The sequence below is a fragment of the Carlito syrichta genome, unplaced genomic scaffold, assembly GCF_000164805.1.
Source record: "Carlito syrichta isolate Samal-C Ts95f unplaced genomic scaffold, Tarsius_syrichta-2.0.1 Scaffold316389, whole genome shotgun sequence".
Taxonomy (NCBI): Eukaryota; Metazoa; Chordata; class Mammalia; order Primates; family Tarsiidae; genus Carlito; species Carlito syrichta.
In genome coordinates this window covers 1,271,673-1,287,739 of record NW_007260485.1, presented here as the reverse complement: position 1 = coordinate 1,287,739, position 16,067 = coordinate 1,271,673, and the positions used below count along the sequence as shown (strand labels likewise).

At 37.9% G+C, this 16,067-nt stretch overlaps 1 protein-coding gene across 2 annotated transcripts in view; it reads right to left on the bottom strand.

The window, feature by feature from the left end:
* Positions 1-16,067, bottom strand: part of MCMDC2 (minichromosome maintenance domain containing 2) — a 46,668-nt gene that overhangs the window by 12,652 nt on the left and 17,949 nt on the right. For both annotated transcript variants that reach the window (XM_021707128.1, XM_008074319.1), the window contains 4 exons: positions 13,921-14,087; positions 13,010-13,189; positions 10,250-10,392; positions 1,209-1,318 (listed from right to left, as the gene is read on the bottom strand). In XM_021707128.1, the coding sequence (XP_021562803.1) occupies positions 1,209-1,318; positions 10,250-10,392; positions 13,010-13,189; positions 13,921-14,087 (600 nt within the window). The remainder of the gene's footprint in view (positions 1-1,208; positions 1,319-10,249; positions 10,393-13,009; positions 13,190-13,920; positions 14,088-16,067) is intronic.

Here is a 16,067-nt window from a genome sequence, read left to right as displayed (position 1 = left end):
GCCAGGAGTGGCCACTGCACTCCAGTCTGGGCGACAGAGTGAGACTCCAACTCAAAAAAAAAGAGCCATTTTTCGTGAACAGCCTAGGGAACAGAGATCTTGTCTTTATTTTTTTTTTTAATTTTCTTTGAATTATTTATTATTTATTTTTTTTTTTTTGAGTTGGAGTCTCACTCTGTCACCCAGACTGGAGTGCAGTCAGCCACCACAGCCTCGACCCACCGGGCTCCGGCGATCCTTCTGCCTCAGCCTTCCGCGTAGCTGGAACTACAGGCGTGCGCTACCACACCCGGTTCATTTTGATTTAATGTAGAGATGAGGTCTCGCCAAGTTGCCCAGGCGAGTCTCGAACCCGCGGGCTCTGGCAGTCCACTCACTTCAGTCTCCCAAAAGCACGGGATTACAGGCTGAGCCACTGAGCCCGGCTTAAAAATCTTTTTTTAAACCCTTATGTGTTTTTATTAAGCAAAAGCATAAAAAGTACCATTCGTTTCAAATAATTAAATGCCATAGTCATAGTATTAAAACTAGCAATACAGCAAAGGTGGTAATACAAGATGATTACATTTCTATGTGCCTAACTCCACAGGGATTGTCTAATATATGTTGCATATTAATTAATTTATTTATTGAGTTGGAATCTCTCTCTGTCCCCCAGGCTGAAGTGCAGTGGCATTTTCATGCTACAGCATCCTTGACCTCCTGAGCTCAGGTGATCCTTCTGCTTCAGCCTTCTAAGTAGCTGGGACTATAGGCTTGTGCCACCATACCTGGCTAATATTTTGATTTATTATAGAGACGAAGTCTCACTGTGTTGTCCAGGCTGGTTTCGAACTCCTGAGCTCAGTCCTCTCACCTCGGCCTCACAAAGTGCTGTGAATACAGGCGTTAGCCACTGGCGCATGTTAATTTAAAAAGAAAGTAAATTAAAATCATTTCATGGGTTGTATTAAGTACTTTTTCTCCCAAAATTCTTTAAGCAATGCAAAAGTTCAAATATGGAAACAGTTCTGCATGATAAGGAGAACTTAGTATCAGATGATGATACTACCTATAAACAATAATGCTCAAATTCAAACAGGCCTTACCTGATAGAGATTTATTATTCTTTAAAATAATATTTTAAATATATCTAACATTCTAATTTAACAGACTAAGAATATTTAAGTTTAAATAAAATTATTTGTAGTAATAATTTAATACATTACCATATTTCAGTGTGAGAGATGTTTCAAACAATAAAGCTGCAATTAGTACATCTTCTTTAAGTACTTTGTTCCTTAAGTTCAGTCGAGCATGGGCTTCAGATAGAGAAATTCTAAAAAAGAAAACTGATGCCAATCAAAATATGTCTCTATTACAAAAATATATATTTTGGCAAGAAACAAACCAAGACATATGCCAACATTAGCCACACCAAAAAGGTCAGCATATTTTTACTTAAAAGTGTTTTTTAGTTTCTTTTCAAAGCATTTTTCTCCTACCAACTTAAATAGACTATTCCAGAACAAGCCAGGATCCTGACTTGTTATAAAAGAGTTGGTTTCCATTCTGGTTTCTATTTATTATTCCATACTTCCCTTCTAAGTTCTGTTCAGATAAATACACAGTTGGGAAATTTTATCTAACTAAATAATCTCTAATAGATCTAATAGACAAATCCTTGACCTTTTCTTCTAGTTTCTCACCTAGCTGAAGAAGTCCTCATAGAATCTTGCAATTGCAGTGTTCAAAAGGATCTTGAAGTTCAAAGTTCAAACTCTTATCAGATAACTGAATTTCCTCTACAACATCCTAGGCTACTTATTATCCAGTCTCTTTTGAACCCCTTCCAGCATTCACTGTTTCACTAGGCAATCCATTCCTTTGTTTTTTTGTTATCCAGCCTTGGTTCCCTGGAAGTCTCCTTTATATTTTCATTATGCAGATGTGATATGCCTGAATGATTGCTGGACTTGGTAATCAGAAAAGTAGACTGAGTCTCTAGAATTTACTAACTGTGTGGCTTTGTGTAAATCACTTAATTTCTGAGATTTTTTTTGAAAATTAGCTATAAAACAGGGTTAAGTAAAGGCATTTGAAAGTTTGGCAACTAACTAACAATGACTGTAACTATAACGAAGACTATACTTCTAAGCTAAAATTAATTTCATTGTAAATGTAATTTCCACCCACTGGTCTCTTGTTCTGTCTTTTGAAACCCCTTAAATGTGATTGCTCTTAAAATATTTAAAGGTAATTTTTACAGTTGTCTTATGTTTTCTTTTCTTCAAAATAAATATTTCTAGTTCCTTTAGTATGTTATAAGTGATAATTTTCAGCTCCTTACCATCCTAGCTACTCTCCTTGTGACCAGATATAGTTAATACTCCTTTTCAATACAGTACAGATATGATATGACAATCAGAGTAGAGGTGAGGCAGACCTAGTATTTTGTTGTTCTTGATACATATTCTATTGATGCAACTTCAAATTCCAGTATTATTAAAAGCCGTATTATATTATTTACTCTTATTAAATATAAAAAGTGAAAGGACAGACCAAGAGTGGGAAGCCATTTTTCATCTTGCTCTTAAACCCTGACACAACGATGAGAAAGTAGAAGGTGTATTTTGGAGAAATGCATACTTTAGATAAAGAGTAACTTTGCTGACTTTGTCTTTTCAGAAACACAGACTTCCTGATGCCATAGATATCTCATAGTGGCAATCCAAGCTTGCCTAGAGTAAAGGGAATTTACAAGGCCTAAGACATCATGCATTGGGCAAGGATTGTAGAAGTCACGAAACTTGTAATTACAAAAGTTATGCAGATCGCAGGGCTGCCCACTGGAAATGCATGGGAGATAAGGGGAAGTGCACCCTCCATTAGCTCAAAGGAATGTCATTTGGGAAGGTAGAGAAGCACTAAAATCCTTGTCACACCCTTCTTAAGGGTTACAATAATATGGACAGACGTTAATGGGTTTCTGTGTCACAGGTCTCCAAGACATCTGCAGGTGGTCGATAAGGAAGTCACAGCAGTCACGTCTACCTGGTTGCAACGCCTCCAAGGGAAAGGATTTAAGCTGGGGTTCAAGGGGGCTACGGTGCCACACTCATCTAAGTGTGGACCTGTTACAGTGCCACACTCATCTACAGTGTAGGCCCACTGGGGCCACACTCATCTAGAGTGTAGGCCTGCTATGGGGTCACACTCACCTAGAGTGTAGGCCCACTTCCTGTCTGTGGGGAGTGACCTTTTCTTAAATAAATCTTTTCTTCTTTCAAACCTCTTTGTGTGTTGCAACTCTTTGCATTACTCGGATCTCTGGGTGTCAGTGCACACCTCTGGCACTCTGGCTGTGGCAGTGCTGTGCCCCTCTTCACCCATCCACCCTCACCCTATCCATACCCTAACATTTTCTGGAGGTCCCACTGACAATCTCTCTCTCTCTCTCTCTCTCTCTCTCTCTAGTCTTCCATATTTCCTAACTGGTGACCTCTGTGGACTGTGTTGGGACCTGGTGGCAACTCAAAGCTCTGGATGAGGCTACACTTCAGCGTGCTGGAAGGTCCCAGGGAAAGACATCAGACCACTGTGGCCCGCTAGGGTAAGGGACTAAGGTTAACTCTTTACTTTCTTCTAGCCAGGATTGCTGAGTTTCCCTGGAGGACAACTGATGGTCTCTGCCTAGGGCTACTCCCTAGGGATGCAAGAAGGTCCCCAAAGGAAAGTTCAGACTGCCAGTGCCCGTGTGGGTGGGAGACAAAGTGCTTGGTTTCTTTGCTCTTTTCTTCTCTGGTTGGTGAAATGACTCCATGAAGGACCTTGACACTCCAACAGTTGTATGATGTGCCTTTCTGCACCTCTGGTGAGTCATCCCTCATTTATCCTCCACACACCCACATATTTGAATGTACGCTCTTGGAACCCCTCTTGGACCCCCCCAGCTTTGCTGTTCAGATGAGTTTCTGGGTCTCTCAGCCTTTTCCCAGTTTTCCGTCTTGGGAGAATCCTAGCAAGGGACCCAATTGCTGGAAGTCCTGGTACCAGGCCTTCCAAGACATGGTGGATAAGCTCCAGTGGGACATGGTGCCCATGAGCTCCAGTGGGCACAGGGATGGGAGGACGCTCTCTCCCTGGTGACTCACATCCTTTGCGCTGATTCCTTTGAACCTGTTTGGGATGCCCGGCAGAGGAAGTGGATGGGTTAAGGGTCAAAAACAAATCCATGAAACCAAGAGCCCGTATACACCACTGGCATGCCTTTTAAAACACCTTAAAGTTTTAGAACTCGGTGAAGATATTCACCCAATGTGTTTAATTTTTTACTGCAACACTGCTTGGCCACAATATAAGCTGGGAGATGGCAAAACCTGGCCAGAGGGTGGCTCCCTAGCTCCTAACACCCTTCTGCAACGTGATTTGTACTTAAAAAGAAATGACAAATACCTTGAGATCCTATATATTCAGGCCTTTTATAAGTCAGCTTGCCACCCAGTTATTCATTCTTCCTGTCGTATTTTTGTGTTGGCTCCCCAGACCCCATTGCCCATAGATTCCTCAGAGGATACCAACCCTGCTGATTTAGCCACCCTTCCCCTGAAAAATCCTACACCTCCTTCATACTCTCCTATAACTCCACTTCCTACGTTTCAGCAGTTTACTAAAATTGATTTAAACTCTCTGGAGGGACAAACTCTTTTGGCTATGTATTTTAACTCCCAGTTAGCACCGGACATTAGGTGCAAACTCCAAAAATTAGAAAAGGGCCCGTAAACCCCTTAATTGGAACTATTGGATACAGCCTTTAAAGTCTTTAACAACCGAAAGGAGGAAAGAATACAGAATCAAAACATAAGTGGGAAGCATTTCAGCTTTTATCCACCGCTTTAGTAAAAAGAGCCACCACTGATAATCTTCCACCCAGATGATCAATTGCAGAAGGGGTACATAGCCCCCTTCCCAGGTTTGTTTCTGATGCCATCAAAATGGGCATATGGCCAAAGACTGTCAAGCCCCGCCACCCGCAAAACCCTGTCCCAAATGCAAACAGCATGAACACTGGGCTCATGATTGCCCTGTTTGCCTAGCTGGAGGGGAGCGCATGGCCCAGAGGCTTGCTGCAAATGAGGGACACCAGGCACCTCCCACGATCTCGGAAGGGGATCTCTTGGCCTTGCTCCAGTCGGATTGACTTGCCCCTGGCTTGGTAGCCCCAATGTCTTTGGAACAAACTATTAAACCAACCGAGCCTAGGGTGGAAATATCAGTAGCTGGCAGGGTTATATCATTCATTATTGATATGGGGGCTACATGCTCAGCTCACTTAAATTTCCCGGTCCACTCCTTCCTTCACCCCTTTCAGCCATGGGGGTGCAGGGCATTCTATCCAGGCCCCTCACTACGCCATTACTTTCTTGTGTTCTGTGAGATAAAATATTTCAGCACTCCTTCCTTGTTATGCCAACATGTCCAGCTCCATTATTGGGAAGGGACATTATGACAAAAATTGGAACTCGTGTTATTCTTTACCCCGAGCTATCACCACTGTGCTTTTTGAGTACCTTTTATTTAGCTTTGGATTCCCAATTATGGACTTATAGCTAAGTCATTATATGAGGCTACTCAGGGTCCAAAACATGAGCCTCTGGACTGGCACTCAATGGCACAAAAAGCTTTCTTTTTGCTCCATGATTCACTAACAAGGGCCCCAGCTCTGGCACTCCCCAACTTACAAAGGAATTTTATCCTCTACACAATGGAGAAGGGAGGAATAGCCATGGGGCTGCTTGGACAAAAGTACGGTCCAGATATGAAGGCAGTAGCATACTTATCTAAACAATTGGACAATATAGCAAAAGGGTGGCCATCTTGCCTTTGGGCCCTAGCAGCAACTGCCATACTAACTCAGGAAGCCAATAAAATTACTTATGGACAGCATATTGATGTGTACTCTCCACACCAGGTGGCTAACATTTTGAACAATAGTACTTACAAATTTCTTACTAGCTCAAGTATTACTAAGTACCAAACTCTGTTCATTGGTAACTCTAATATAACTCTCCAAAAGTCAGGTCCTTTAAACCTAGCTACCCTCCTGCCACTTCCAGAACTGATGGAGCATAGCTGTACAGAAATTCCTAAAATGTCTAGAGCAGTAAGACAAGATTTAACCAACATTCCCCTTCCTAACTCTGAATGCGAACGGTAGATTGATGGGAGCAATTTTGTTATTAATGAAGACAGGATGGCCGAATATACCATAATGACCACTGCTAAAGTAATTAAAAGTGCACCTTTGCCTCCTGGCACCTCAGCACAAAAGGCTGAACTTATTGCTCTGGTTAGAGCTCTGAGGTTAGGAAAAATGTAAAGAAAGTTGTTGGTATAAGGTATTTTTTTATAAGGAAGGATAAAAGAAAGAGAAATAATTTTGTATAGGAAAGAATCTTGTATGGTACATTTTTATTCTATAATAGAATGGCTGGTTATTTAAAGAAAGGAAAGTACAGGACAAAAATATAGACAGTTCAAGCATGTCGAAAAATGGTATGAGTATGTCAAATGTGGTATGTGAAAGTTTGTGAAAAGAAGTATGTGAAAGGAATTCTATAAACACTTGAGGCGATAAAAAGGTTCTATACATTTACCATTAATATCAAGGATACTAATGCTAGGCCAAAATGTTACTCAAAGACCAGAACATAAGCTTCTTAATTAACAATCTCCAAAAGAATTTTCTCCTTTAAACAACAAAGGGGAGAAGAAAGAGACAAAATTCAGTCAGCCCTCCCCCCACTGTCTTTGATACAAAAAAGGGAGTTTTGCTTTTTTTCCCCCAAAATCTTTGGACTATCATTCTGACTAAATAAGTAACTTTTGCAATAACTACTGTAATCTTGTGTTATAACATTATATTTTTAAAAATTTTAATACTTAAACTCTTCAAGTTTTCAATTCAATTTCTCTAGGGTAGGGTAAAAAACAAGCCCCAGGAACCACACCTGCCCAACACTCTCCTCCTGAGCTTCCTGCAGTCCAGGCACAAGAATTACTAACAAAATAACCTGGGCTTCACCCTCTAGCATATCAATTGTTGTAAAAGTATATCAGACCTATTATAAAAACAAAGGAAACTGTTTTGTCTTGTCAATGTTTACCTGTTTTTAAATTCTAAATTTAAGCTACACCCTAATCACATGTCTCTAATGTTCTCAATATTTCTTTTTTCAGACTTTGTCAAAGCTTGTAAGGTACAACTATAGATAATTTGCAAGGGAATATTTCAACTTACGTTAATGAATTAGAAGCTTTGGCTAAACATACATATAATTTATGGGACTACTTTCATTTTTTTCTAGCATTGTTTCTGGGGCAATAGCCTTTTTCATCATTGTTTGCTTAATAATTTCTGCCTGTCCTCTCACTCGGTGTTTTATTAGATCCAAATAGTATTCGGTTAAGGTCCTGCCGTTTCCTGTTCATATCCTTGGAAATACATAGGTAGGGACATCTCTACGGCCCATCTCAGCAGGAAGCAGTTATAGAAGATTGATCTTTGCCCTGTTTCCCAGGATCATAAGAATATTTCCAAGAGCAGGGGTAGGGAATGAAACGACAGACCAAGAGTGGGAAGCCATTTTTCATCTTGTTCTTAAACCCTGACACAATGATGAGAAAGTAGAAGCTATGTTTTGGAGAAATGCATACTTTAGATAAAGATTAACTTTGCCAAATTTGTCTTTTCAGAAACACAGACTTCCTGATGCCAGAGATATCTCATAGTGACAATCAGGCTTGCCTAGAGTAAAGGGAATTTACAAGGTCTAAGACATCATGCATTGCGCAAGGATTGTAGAAGCCATGAAACTTATAATTACAAAAGTTATGCAGATCGCAGGGCTGCCAACTGGGAATGCACAGGAGATAAGGGGAAGTGTACCCTCCATTAGCTTTAAGGAATGTCATTTGGGAAGGTGCAAGAACACTAAAATCCTTGTCATGCCCTTCTCTAGGGGCTATGATAATATGGACAGACATTAATGGGTCTCTGTGTCACAAGGTCTCCAAGACATTTGCGGGTGGTCAATAAGGAAGTCACAGCAGTTAAGTCTACCTGATTGCAATGCCTCCAAGGGAAAGGATTTAAGCTGGGGCTCAAGGGGGCTACAGTGCCACACTCATCTAGAGTGTGGGCCTGTTATGGTGCCATAATCATCTACAGTGTGGGCCTGTTATGGTGCCATAATCATCTACAGTGTAGGCCTGCTGGGGCCACACTCATCTACAGTGTAGGCCCGCTATGGGACCACACTCACCTAGAGTGTAGGCTCACTTCCTGTCTGTGGGGAATGACCTTTTCTTAAATAAATCTTTTCTTCTTTCACCTCTTTGTCTGTTGCAACTCTTTTCATTACTTGGATCTCTGGGTATCAGTGCATACCTCCAGCACTCTGACTCCGGTGGTGCTGCGCCCCTCTTCACCATCCACTCTTACCCTATCCCTACCCTAACAAAAAGTACTTTCATCTTTTCATATGATACCTCATCACCTCTTCCCCATCAATTCACACTTGTACTAGGGAGTTTGGGGATATACTAACTTTCTTCTTGTTAGGACAAAGTTGTAATTTAAGGCTGTGGAGGCATCTCCAATGTTGCTCATTTACAAATTTGATTATCATGTCCTCATCCAAGCACCTTCTAAAAATGTTTACCAGGACAGAATTTATATGGAGACTTTCAGGGAAAGAGAAGAGGGTATTTATTGTTCAGCTCTACTTCTCTAGAAAAGCTAAGACGGTGTTACTAAGTACCTGTCTATAGAATAAGGAGAAAAATTAAAGGTTTATGACTCTTCCAGATAGTGGTTCATTTACTTTGCTGTTTCATAAACCACTCTCAGTATTTATTTCTATGGTGTGGAAAAGTAGAGTTATCATATTAAAATTAACTCTGCTTTATTTTTGAATCAACACAGTCATGTGTACACTGAGGCTGTCAGTTTAAATACAAAATAGCTTTTTACTACAGAGAAAAAAATCATTATGAGCAAATAAGACGATCTGAGTATTTTAAATATTACTATAGAAAATAGAAAGCATTATATAATTGTATTTATCATTTTAAAACATTTATCAAAGTTGATTTCTACCTTGGCTTATCTTTAGAATTTTTTCAGCTCTATGAGGATACATCTACAGTTGAAGAAATTAATTAAACATATCTATATCTTATAGATCTCTCTTTGACATTTCCTGCTAGTTCTTCATTTATCTTCCTTTATATTGCAGTTATAACAGGATTTTTACTTATTTAGTAGATTATTTTACTCCTGATCCTACTTCATAATTTCTTTGAGATTATACTTCAATATAGCAAATAAAGTAAGGGTCTATCAATAGGAAGCTGTTTAAATTATGGTACAGCCACATCACAATGTAGTGAAGTTGTGATGCAGTTACAAAAATGGAATGAGGTAATTTTTTATGTGTATGCATGATTTAATTTGAGCAAAAATGTTTTATCTATCTATATAAAATTATACATCTATATGCTTATATATTTAAATAACATCATTTAAAATATGTAACATTAGGAACCCTCTTTTAGGTCCCCACCTGCTTGGAGAGTTTCTGGATTCTTAATAAATTCCTGCTTTCTCACTAAAAAAAAATACATATGTATATAAAATTTAAATTACATACATATGCAGGTATTTGAATGGATAATTTCTAGAAGGACACATAAAAATTGTTAATAGTGATTATCTCTAGGGATTGGGGTAGGAATGGGTAGGGTTAGCAGGATATTTTACTCATCATTTTAGTCTTACGATGTTCATACTTTCTTTATAATAAAGATTAGTTTTTGAAAAACTCTTCAAGGAACAATAATAGATGAGTCTATTAATGTATTCAAAAGTACAAGGAACAACATACTTAAGACTTTTTTCTACGCTTAACTACAAAATACCTGAATATAAACAGCCACATTTTTAAAAACAACCATTTGCATTTGGAATCATTACACTTTTTTCATCAATCAGTGTACATATCTCATACAGGTGATTCAATAAAAATTAATTTAGTGAAAAAAATTGAGATTATAATGATGTACAATATAACAACAGGAAGCCACCAGAAGTTCTTCTGGAACAAGTACATTATAAATCAACCAACTAGCAATCAAACAAGCAGAGAAATGAGTTAATTAAGCACATCATTTTAAAGTTAATACTGGTTTTAAAATCTTGAATACTTACAGATATTTTAATGCAGATGCTGACAGTTTTGATCCATATATAGAGTCTGTTCTGATTCTGCGACTTGCTAGATAATAGCCATGAATCATTCTTTCTGCTTCCAAGCTGAATTCTACATTCAAATTCTTTGCAAAAGCCAGTAGCTAAATTAAAAGTGTGAAAAATTCAAGAGATTCACTTTATTATAGAATCTATATAACTAAAACCAAAAATATACTGGCATTTTATTATTTAAAGTTTGCATATTTTATTTACACTAAAAACTGAGTAAATATCTGGGGCCATCCCAAAGTCACTGAGCATTCTAAATCATAATTTTATATTTGTAAAGAATATTAGAGTTTCCCAGGGAAGTCTCCTTACCCTCAATGAAGAAATGTTCTGTTCAGTGTATTTGAAAGACTTTGCAATGTCTTTGCTACCAGTGGGAAAAGGCTCACCTCCCTCAGCTCACTTCCCTTGGAATAGCTTTATTTCTTTGACAGTTTACTTGCTTATATCTTTCTCTCACTGGTCCTAGAGTTACTTGCCCTCCTTACTTTCCTTCCTTGCTTTTAAAGAGTATTTCACTGAACACTTGTAATGAGGAGAGGCATTCTGTTAACAGCAATGAAGGCAGTCCTTAAAGATTCCATAAGATTTGGGTAGAGAATAATTCTCCAACACAATGATGATTATTGTTTTCTCTGAGTTTTGTGCTTCTTTTTGGTCAGAGTTGGTGATTCTCAGTTCCTTAAGTCCTTACCTGTGACATGATTTCCTAATTTTTTTAGTATTCTAGTTATTTTCTACTTTTTCAACTCATACAACTAGATTAAAAAATTAATGATAATAAGATTGCCATTAACTACAATATTTATACTTTAAATATAACTTTTTTAAAAGTATGTGGATATGTCCGAGACTGGACATATCCTGGTGTCTTTATGTTCTTTATACTCCACAATTCTCTCCAGGTCTTCAGAATTAAATAATAATACTATTAATAATGTCAGCAACCCTCTCTAAGTTCTATCATTGTGGAGGCATGATGATGTGCCATGTATATCCCCCTTCAGGAAAGGACTTGTTGCCTCAGCTACTAGGAGTGCTGTCAGTGATGGCTTCCAGCTGTCAGCCCCTTATAGGACAGCCCACATCAGATGACTGCTTGAGGCAGAATAGGGAGGACATTATAAAGTCCACCGATATTGACAGAAGAGTAGTCCCAAATGTATTTTGGCACACTAAACTCCATCTTAGCCTTCTGGAGAGCCCAGGTTGCAACAAATACCATCCACTCATTTGTGTGGTGGACAGATTTGTCTTCCAGAGAAATCATTTTCATGATTTCACTTACCTAGTAAAGTCTACGACTATTCTATATGGTCTTACAAACCAACTCTTCTGCCTGTGCTTCAAGGCTTGTTGCAGATTTGCCAAATCTCAATGACTCTGTAATACAATTTTTCTGATCTTCTCATAGTTTTCTAATCAAGCTGATCTTCTCATAGTTTTCTTTCATATATATATATATATATATATATTGTAGTCAAGGTCTTGCTCTGTTACCCAGGTTGGAGTGCAATGGTGTGATTATGGCTCACTGCTGCCTCGAACTTCTGGGCTCAGGAAAGAAATCCTCCCACCTCAGCTTCCTGAGTAGCTAGGACTACAGAAGCGGTCACAATGTCTAGCTAGTTTTTTTTGTTTTTAATTTTTTTTTGTAGAGATGGGGTCTTGTTATGTTGCCAAGGCTGGTCTCAAACTCTTGGTCTCAAGCAGTCCTCCCACTTCGGCCTCCCAGAGTGCTGGGATTATAAGCATGAGCCACCATACTTGGCCTCTCATAGTTTTCCATGTATACTAATTTCTACTTTTATATCTTTTCTCTTACTTTATTCTGCTTAGAACATTCATCCTTCCTATCATCTAAATTGTACCTTTCTTTAATGCCCAACTAAAGTCTCACCTCCTCAGTGAAGTCTTCTTAACTTTTGTATTCTACATTGATAACTTCCTTTCTGAATCCCTAAAATATTCACAGTCAGCCCCATCCAGCTTAGCATTTAAACTGTTCCTTAATTGTTTCATGTATCTTGTTTATCTCAATTCAATGATAAACTATTTAAAGAAGAAAGTTCATATTTCTGTGACAATACAAAAGAACAGAAATAGGCCCTTGCCTTTCATCTTTTATACTCAGATGTACCAACTTTACAGTGGACAGATTTCCAAACAGTTAAAAGGATTTCGGTTGTAAATACTTGAACACCTTTAGTAGCTATGACAATTATTACTAAATTTACATCACCTACTTTCAGATTATCTGAATGTGCCACACATATTTTCTTTTCTTTCTTTCTTTTTTTGGGTCAAGGTCTCACTCTGTCACCCAGGCTACAGTATAGTGGCACAATCATGGCTCACTGCAGCCTCAACCTCTTGGGCTCAGGCAATCCTTCCACCTCAGCTTCCTGCATAGCTGGGACTACAGGTGCATGCCACCATACCCAGCTAATTTTTAAAATATTTTGTAGAGATGAGTTTGGCCACCACACCTGGCCAAACTCAACATTTTAATATCCACTTCCTTACAAAACTGTTTATTTAATCATAACACTAATAATTTCTATACAGTGTCCCTAAAATGTTTGGAAGCTGGAAGTAAGTTGGAATAAAAGAATCCTAAATAAAGAAAATTGAATACTCAAAAGGATTTCTATTTGAATTGAGAAAGATTAAACAGGCATCCTGGGTAACTATTTTATCTACCTTTACCTCTTCAAAATCTTCAGTTGTGAACTGTTTAGAAGTGACAGAAAGCAACCCTTCTGGATCAGTGGCTTTCTTTAAAGTATGTTGCACAATAGGAAGAAGTGGGTGGCAAGGAGATGATTCATAGCAGTTAATTAATAATCCAAATGCCTCCACAAGGTTAGCTGGAATCAAACTGCAATCCTACATAAACCAAAAGGTAACAAACATCAAACTTTGTATTTTCACAATTTGGAAATAATTATAAATTAATGTTACATAATTTATTATTTAAATTATTATTTTTTATATTATTAATTACAATTTAAAGCAATTTCTGAATTGTCTGAGAACTTTGTGGTGATTTTTCAAAAAGCCTCTTTATTGAGTTTTTAATATATTATTTATTAAAGACTCTCTAACTACCCATTCAAATAGGAAGTTCTAGTGAGCACTTTATCTACATTATTAAAAAACATTAGAATTTTTATATAACTGAGTCATCATTTAGTTCTAGCACCCAATTAAGTATAGAAATAAGGCTGGTGTGGTGGCTCAAGCCTGTAATCCCAGCACTTTGGGAGGCTGAGGTGAGAGGATTGCCTTAGCCCATGGGTTCAAGAACAGCCTGGGCAACTTGGCGAGACCTCATCTCTACAATAAATCAAAAAATTAGCCAGGCATGGTAGCGCATGCCTGTAGTTCCAACTATTTGGAAGCCTGAGGCAGAAGGATCGCCTGAGCCCAGCAGGTCAGTGCTGGGGTAGCCGTGAGCGTGCCACTGCACTCTAGCCTGGGTGACGGAGTGACACTCCAACTCAAAAAAAAAAAAGTATAGAAATGGGTTAATAACAAAAACATTAAGAAGACATATTAAAATCTGTGACTAAATTCTCTGAATAACAGTCTAACAATAAAATAAACATATTCCTTACCATCTGGCCAATTAGAGTGTTGGTTTTCTGTACATTTCTCCTTGAAGATGAATCCATATCAACAAAAGACCAAAAACTGCACTGAACTGGAAAAGTCATTTGTTGATTGACATCATCCCCAAACTTCTTTCCTGGGATGTATACTGTAATCCTTCTGCTCTCCAGAACTAAGTCAGAAGACAGTATCCATTTGTTATTTAAGTTCACTTTGGTCTATATGTCTACAAATTAATAACAAATATTATACAGAATTATACTGTCCAAACTTTAGACAGTGAAGACAAGTAAATTTGATTTTTTTTGCAGGATATTGCTAGATTAGAGCATCTGCCATAAAAATAACAAGGTAAGAAGAATATTTGAGTGCTTATGTATCTCATACTTGATGACAACCAGTCATCCAAAGTATGTAGCTAGAACTGTGGTTGGGCATATAGATGAAATAGGCAGAGGGCTAAGTGATTGGTCTTGTAGTGCAGGCTCACAAGAGAAGCTAAAATTAAGTAATGTTCTTTTATGTGGGGAAAAAATGATAGAAAGCAGGCCATCCATGTGGGAATGAGAGAGGAAAAGACAGAGAAAATATGAACTACAACAACTGGGGGAAATATATCTCAAATTCAACATGTTCAAAATCAAATTCATCATCCCCTCAATAGCTCTGTGTTCATGTTTCACAACTGGTGGTGTCATCATCCATTCACCTAAAACCCAAACAAAAAATATGGAAACATCATATTTTTTTTCCTATCCTTCCTTTATCCTTTATGATAATTCAATCTATGGATTTATTACTATTCTTAGAACTCTACCTCTCAAATAGTTTTGAAATTTATCTTAACAGTCTTTTATGTACATGCTTATTTTTCTCTTGAATCAGAGTAAATGTATATTTAACTTTATAGAAAGTGTCACAGCAATTGGCAAATTTGTACCATTTTATAGTCTCACCAACAATATGCATTTGAGAATTTTAGATGTACCATATCCTTGATAATATTTTTTGTTGTCAATCTTTTTAATTTTTGCCATTCTAGTGGGCAGAGTCAGTTAATCTGTGGAGTCCAGTGTAAAATGAAAATATGGGTCTATTGTTCAAAAGCAGGAAAAATACTGATGTTAAAAGTACTAATATACAAAGCTTTTCTTTTAAAAAGATTTTATTACTTAACAAATGTAATAGGAGTGAGGTGGAGAAACTGGACCCCTTGTGAATTAATGGTGGGAATATATCATGGTGCAGCCACTGTGGAAAACAATATAAAGGTTCTTCCAAAAGTTGAACATAGAATTCCCATATGACCCCGCAATTCCACTTGTAGATACACACCCAAAAAAGTTGAAAGCAGAAACTCAAGCAGATATTTGTACACAAATATTCATAACAGAATTATTCATAATAACCAAAAGGGAGAAACAACCCCAGTGTCCATCAAAAGATGAATAGGTTTTTTTAAGTGGTATTTATACAAGGAATATTATTCATACATAAAAGGAATGAAATTCTATTAATAGGCAAATTCATAGAGACAGAAAGTAGAATAGAGGTTACTAGGGCCCAGAGGGAGTGGAGAATAGGGAGCTGTTGTTTAACAGGTTCAGAGTTTCTGTTTGGGATGATGAAACAGTTCTGGAAATGGACAGTGGTGAACACAGTGTAAACATACTTAATGTCATTGAATTGTACACTTAAAAATGGTTAGAATGATAGATGCCACAACACAAATGAAACTCAAAAAAATTATGCTAAGTGAAAGGAACCAGTCACAGAAAACCACATATAGTTTGAGTCCATTTACAGTCGTCCCTCCATATCTGAGGGCTCTGCATCCACAGATTTAACCAATTGTGGATGAAAAATATTCAATAAATAAATAAAACAACACAATAAAAAAAAATGCAAATCAAAACCAATACAAGGCCAGACATGATGGCTCATGCCTGTAATCCCAGGACTCTGGGAGACCAAGGCAGGAGGACTCTTGAGTCAGAAGTTTGAGACTAGCAGAGACAACATAACAAAATCTCATCTCTACAAAAAATTAAAAAATAATTAGCTAGGCATGGTGTGTGCCTGTAGTTCCAGCTACTCAGGAGGCTGAGGTAGAGGATCTCTTGAACCCAGGAGTTCAAGACTGCAGTGAGCC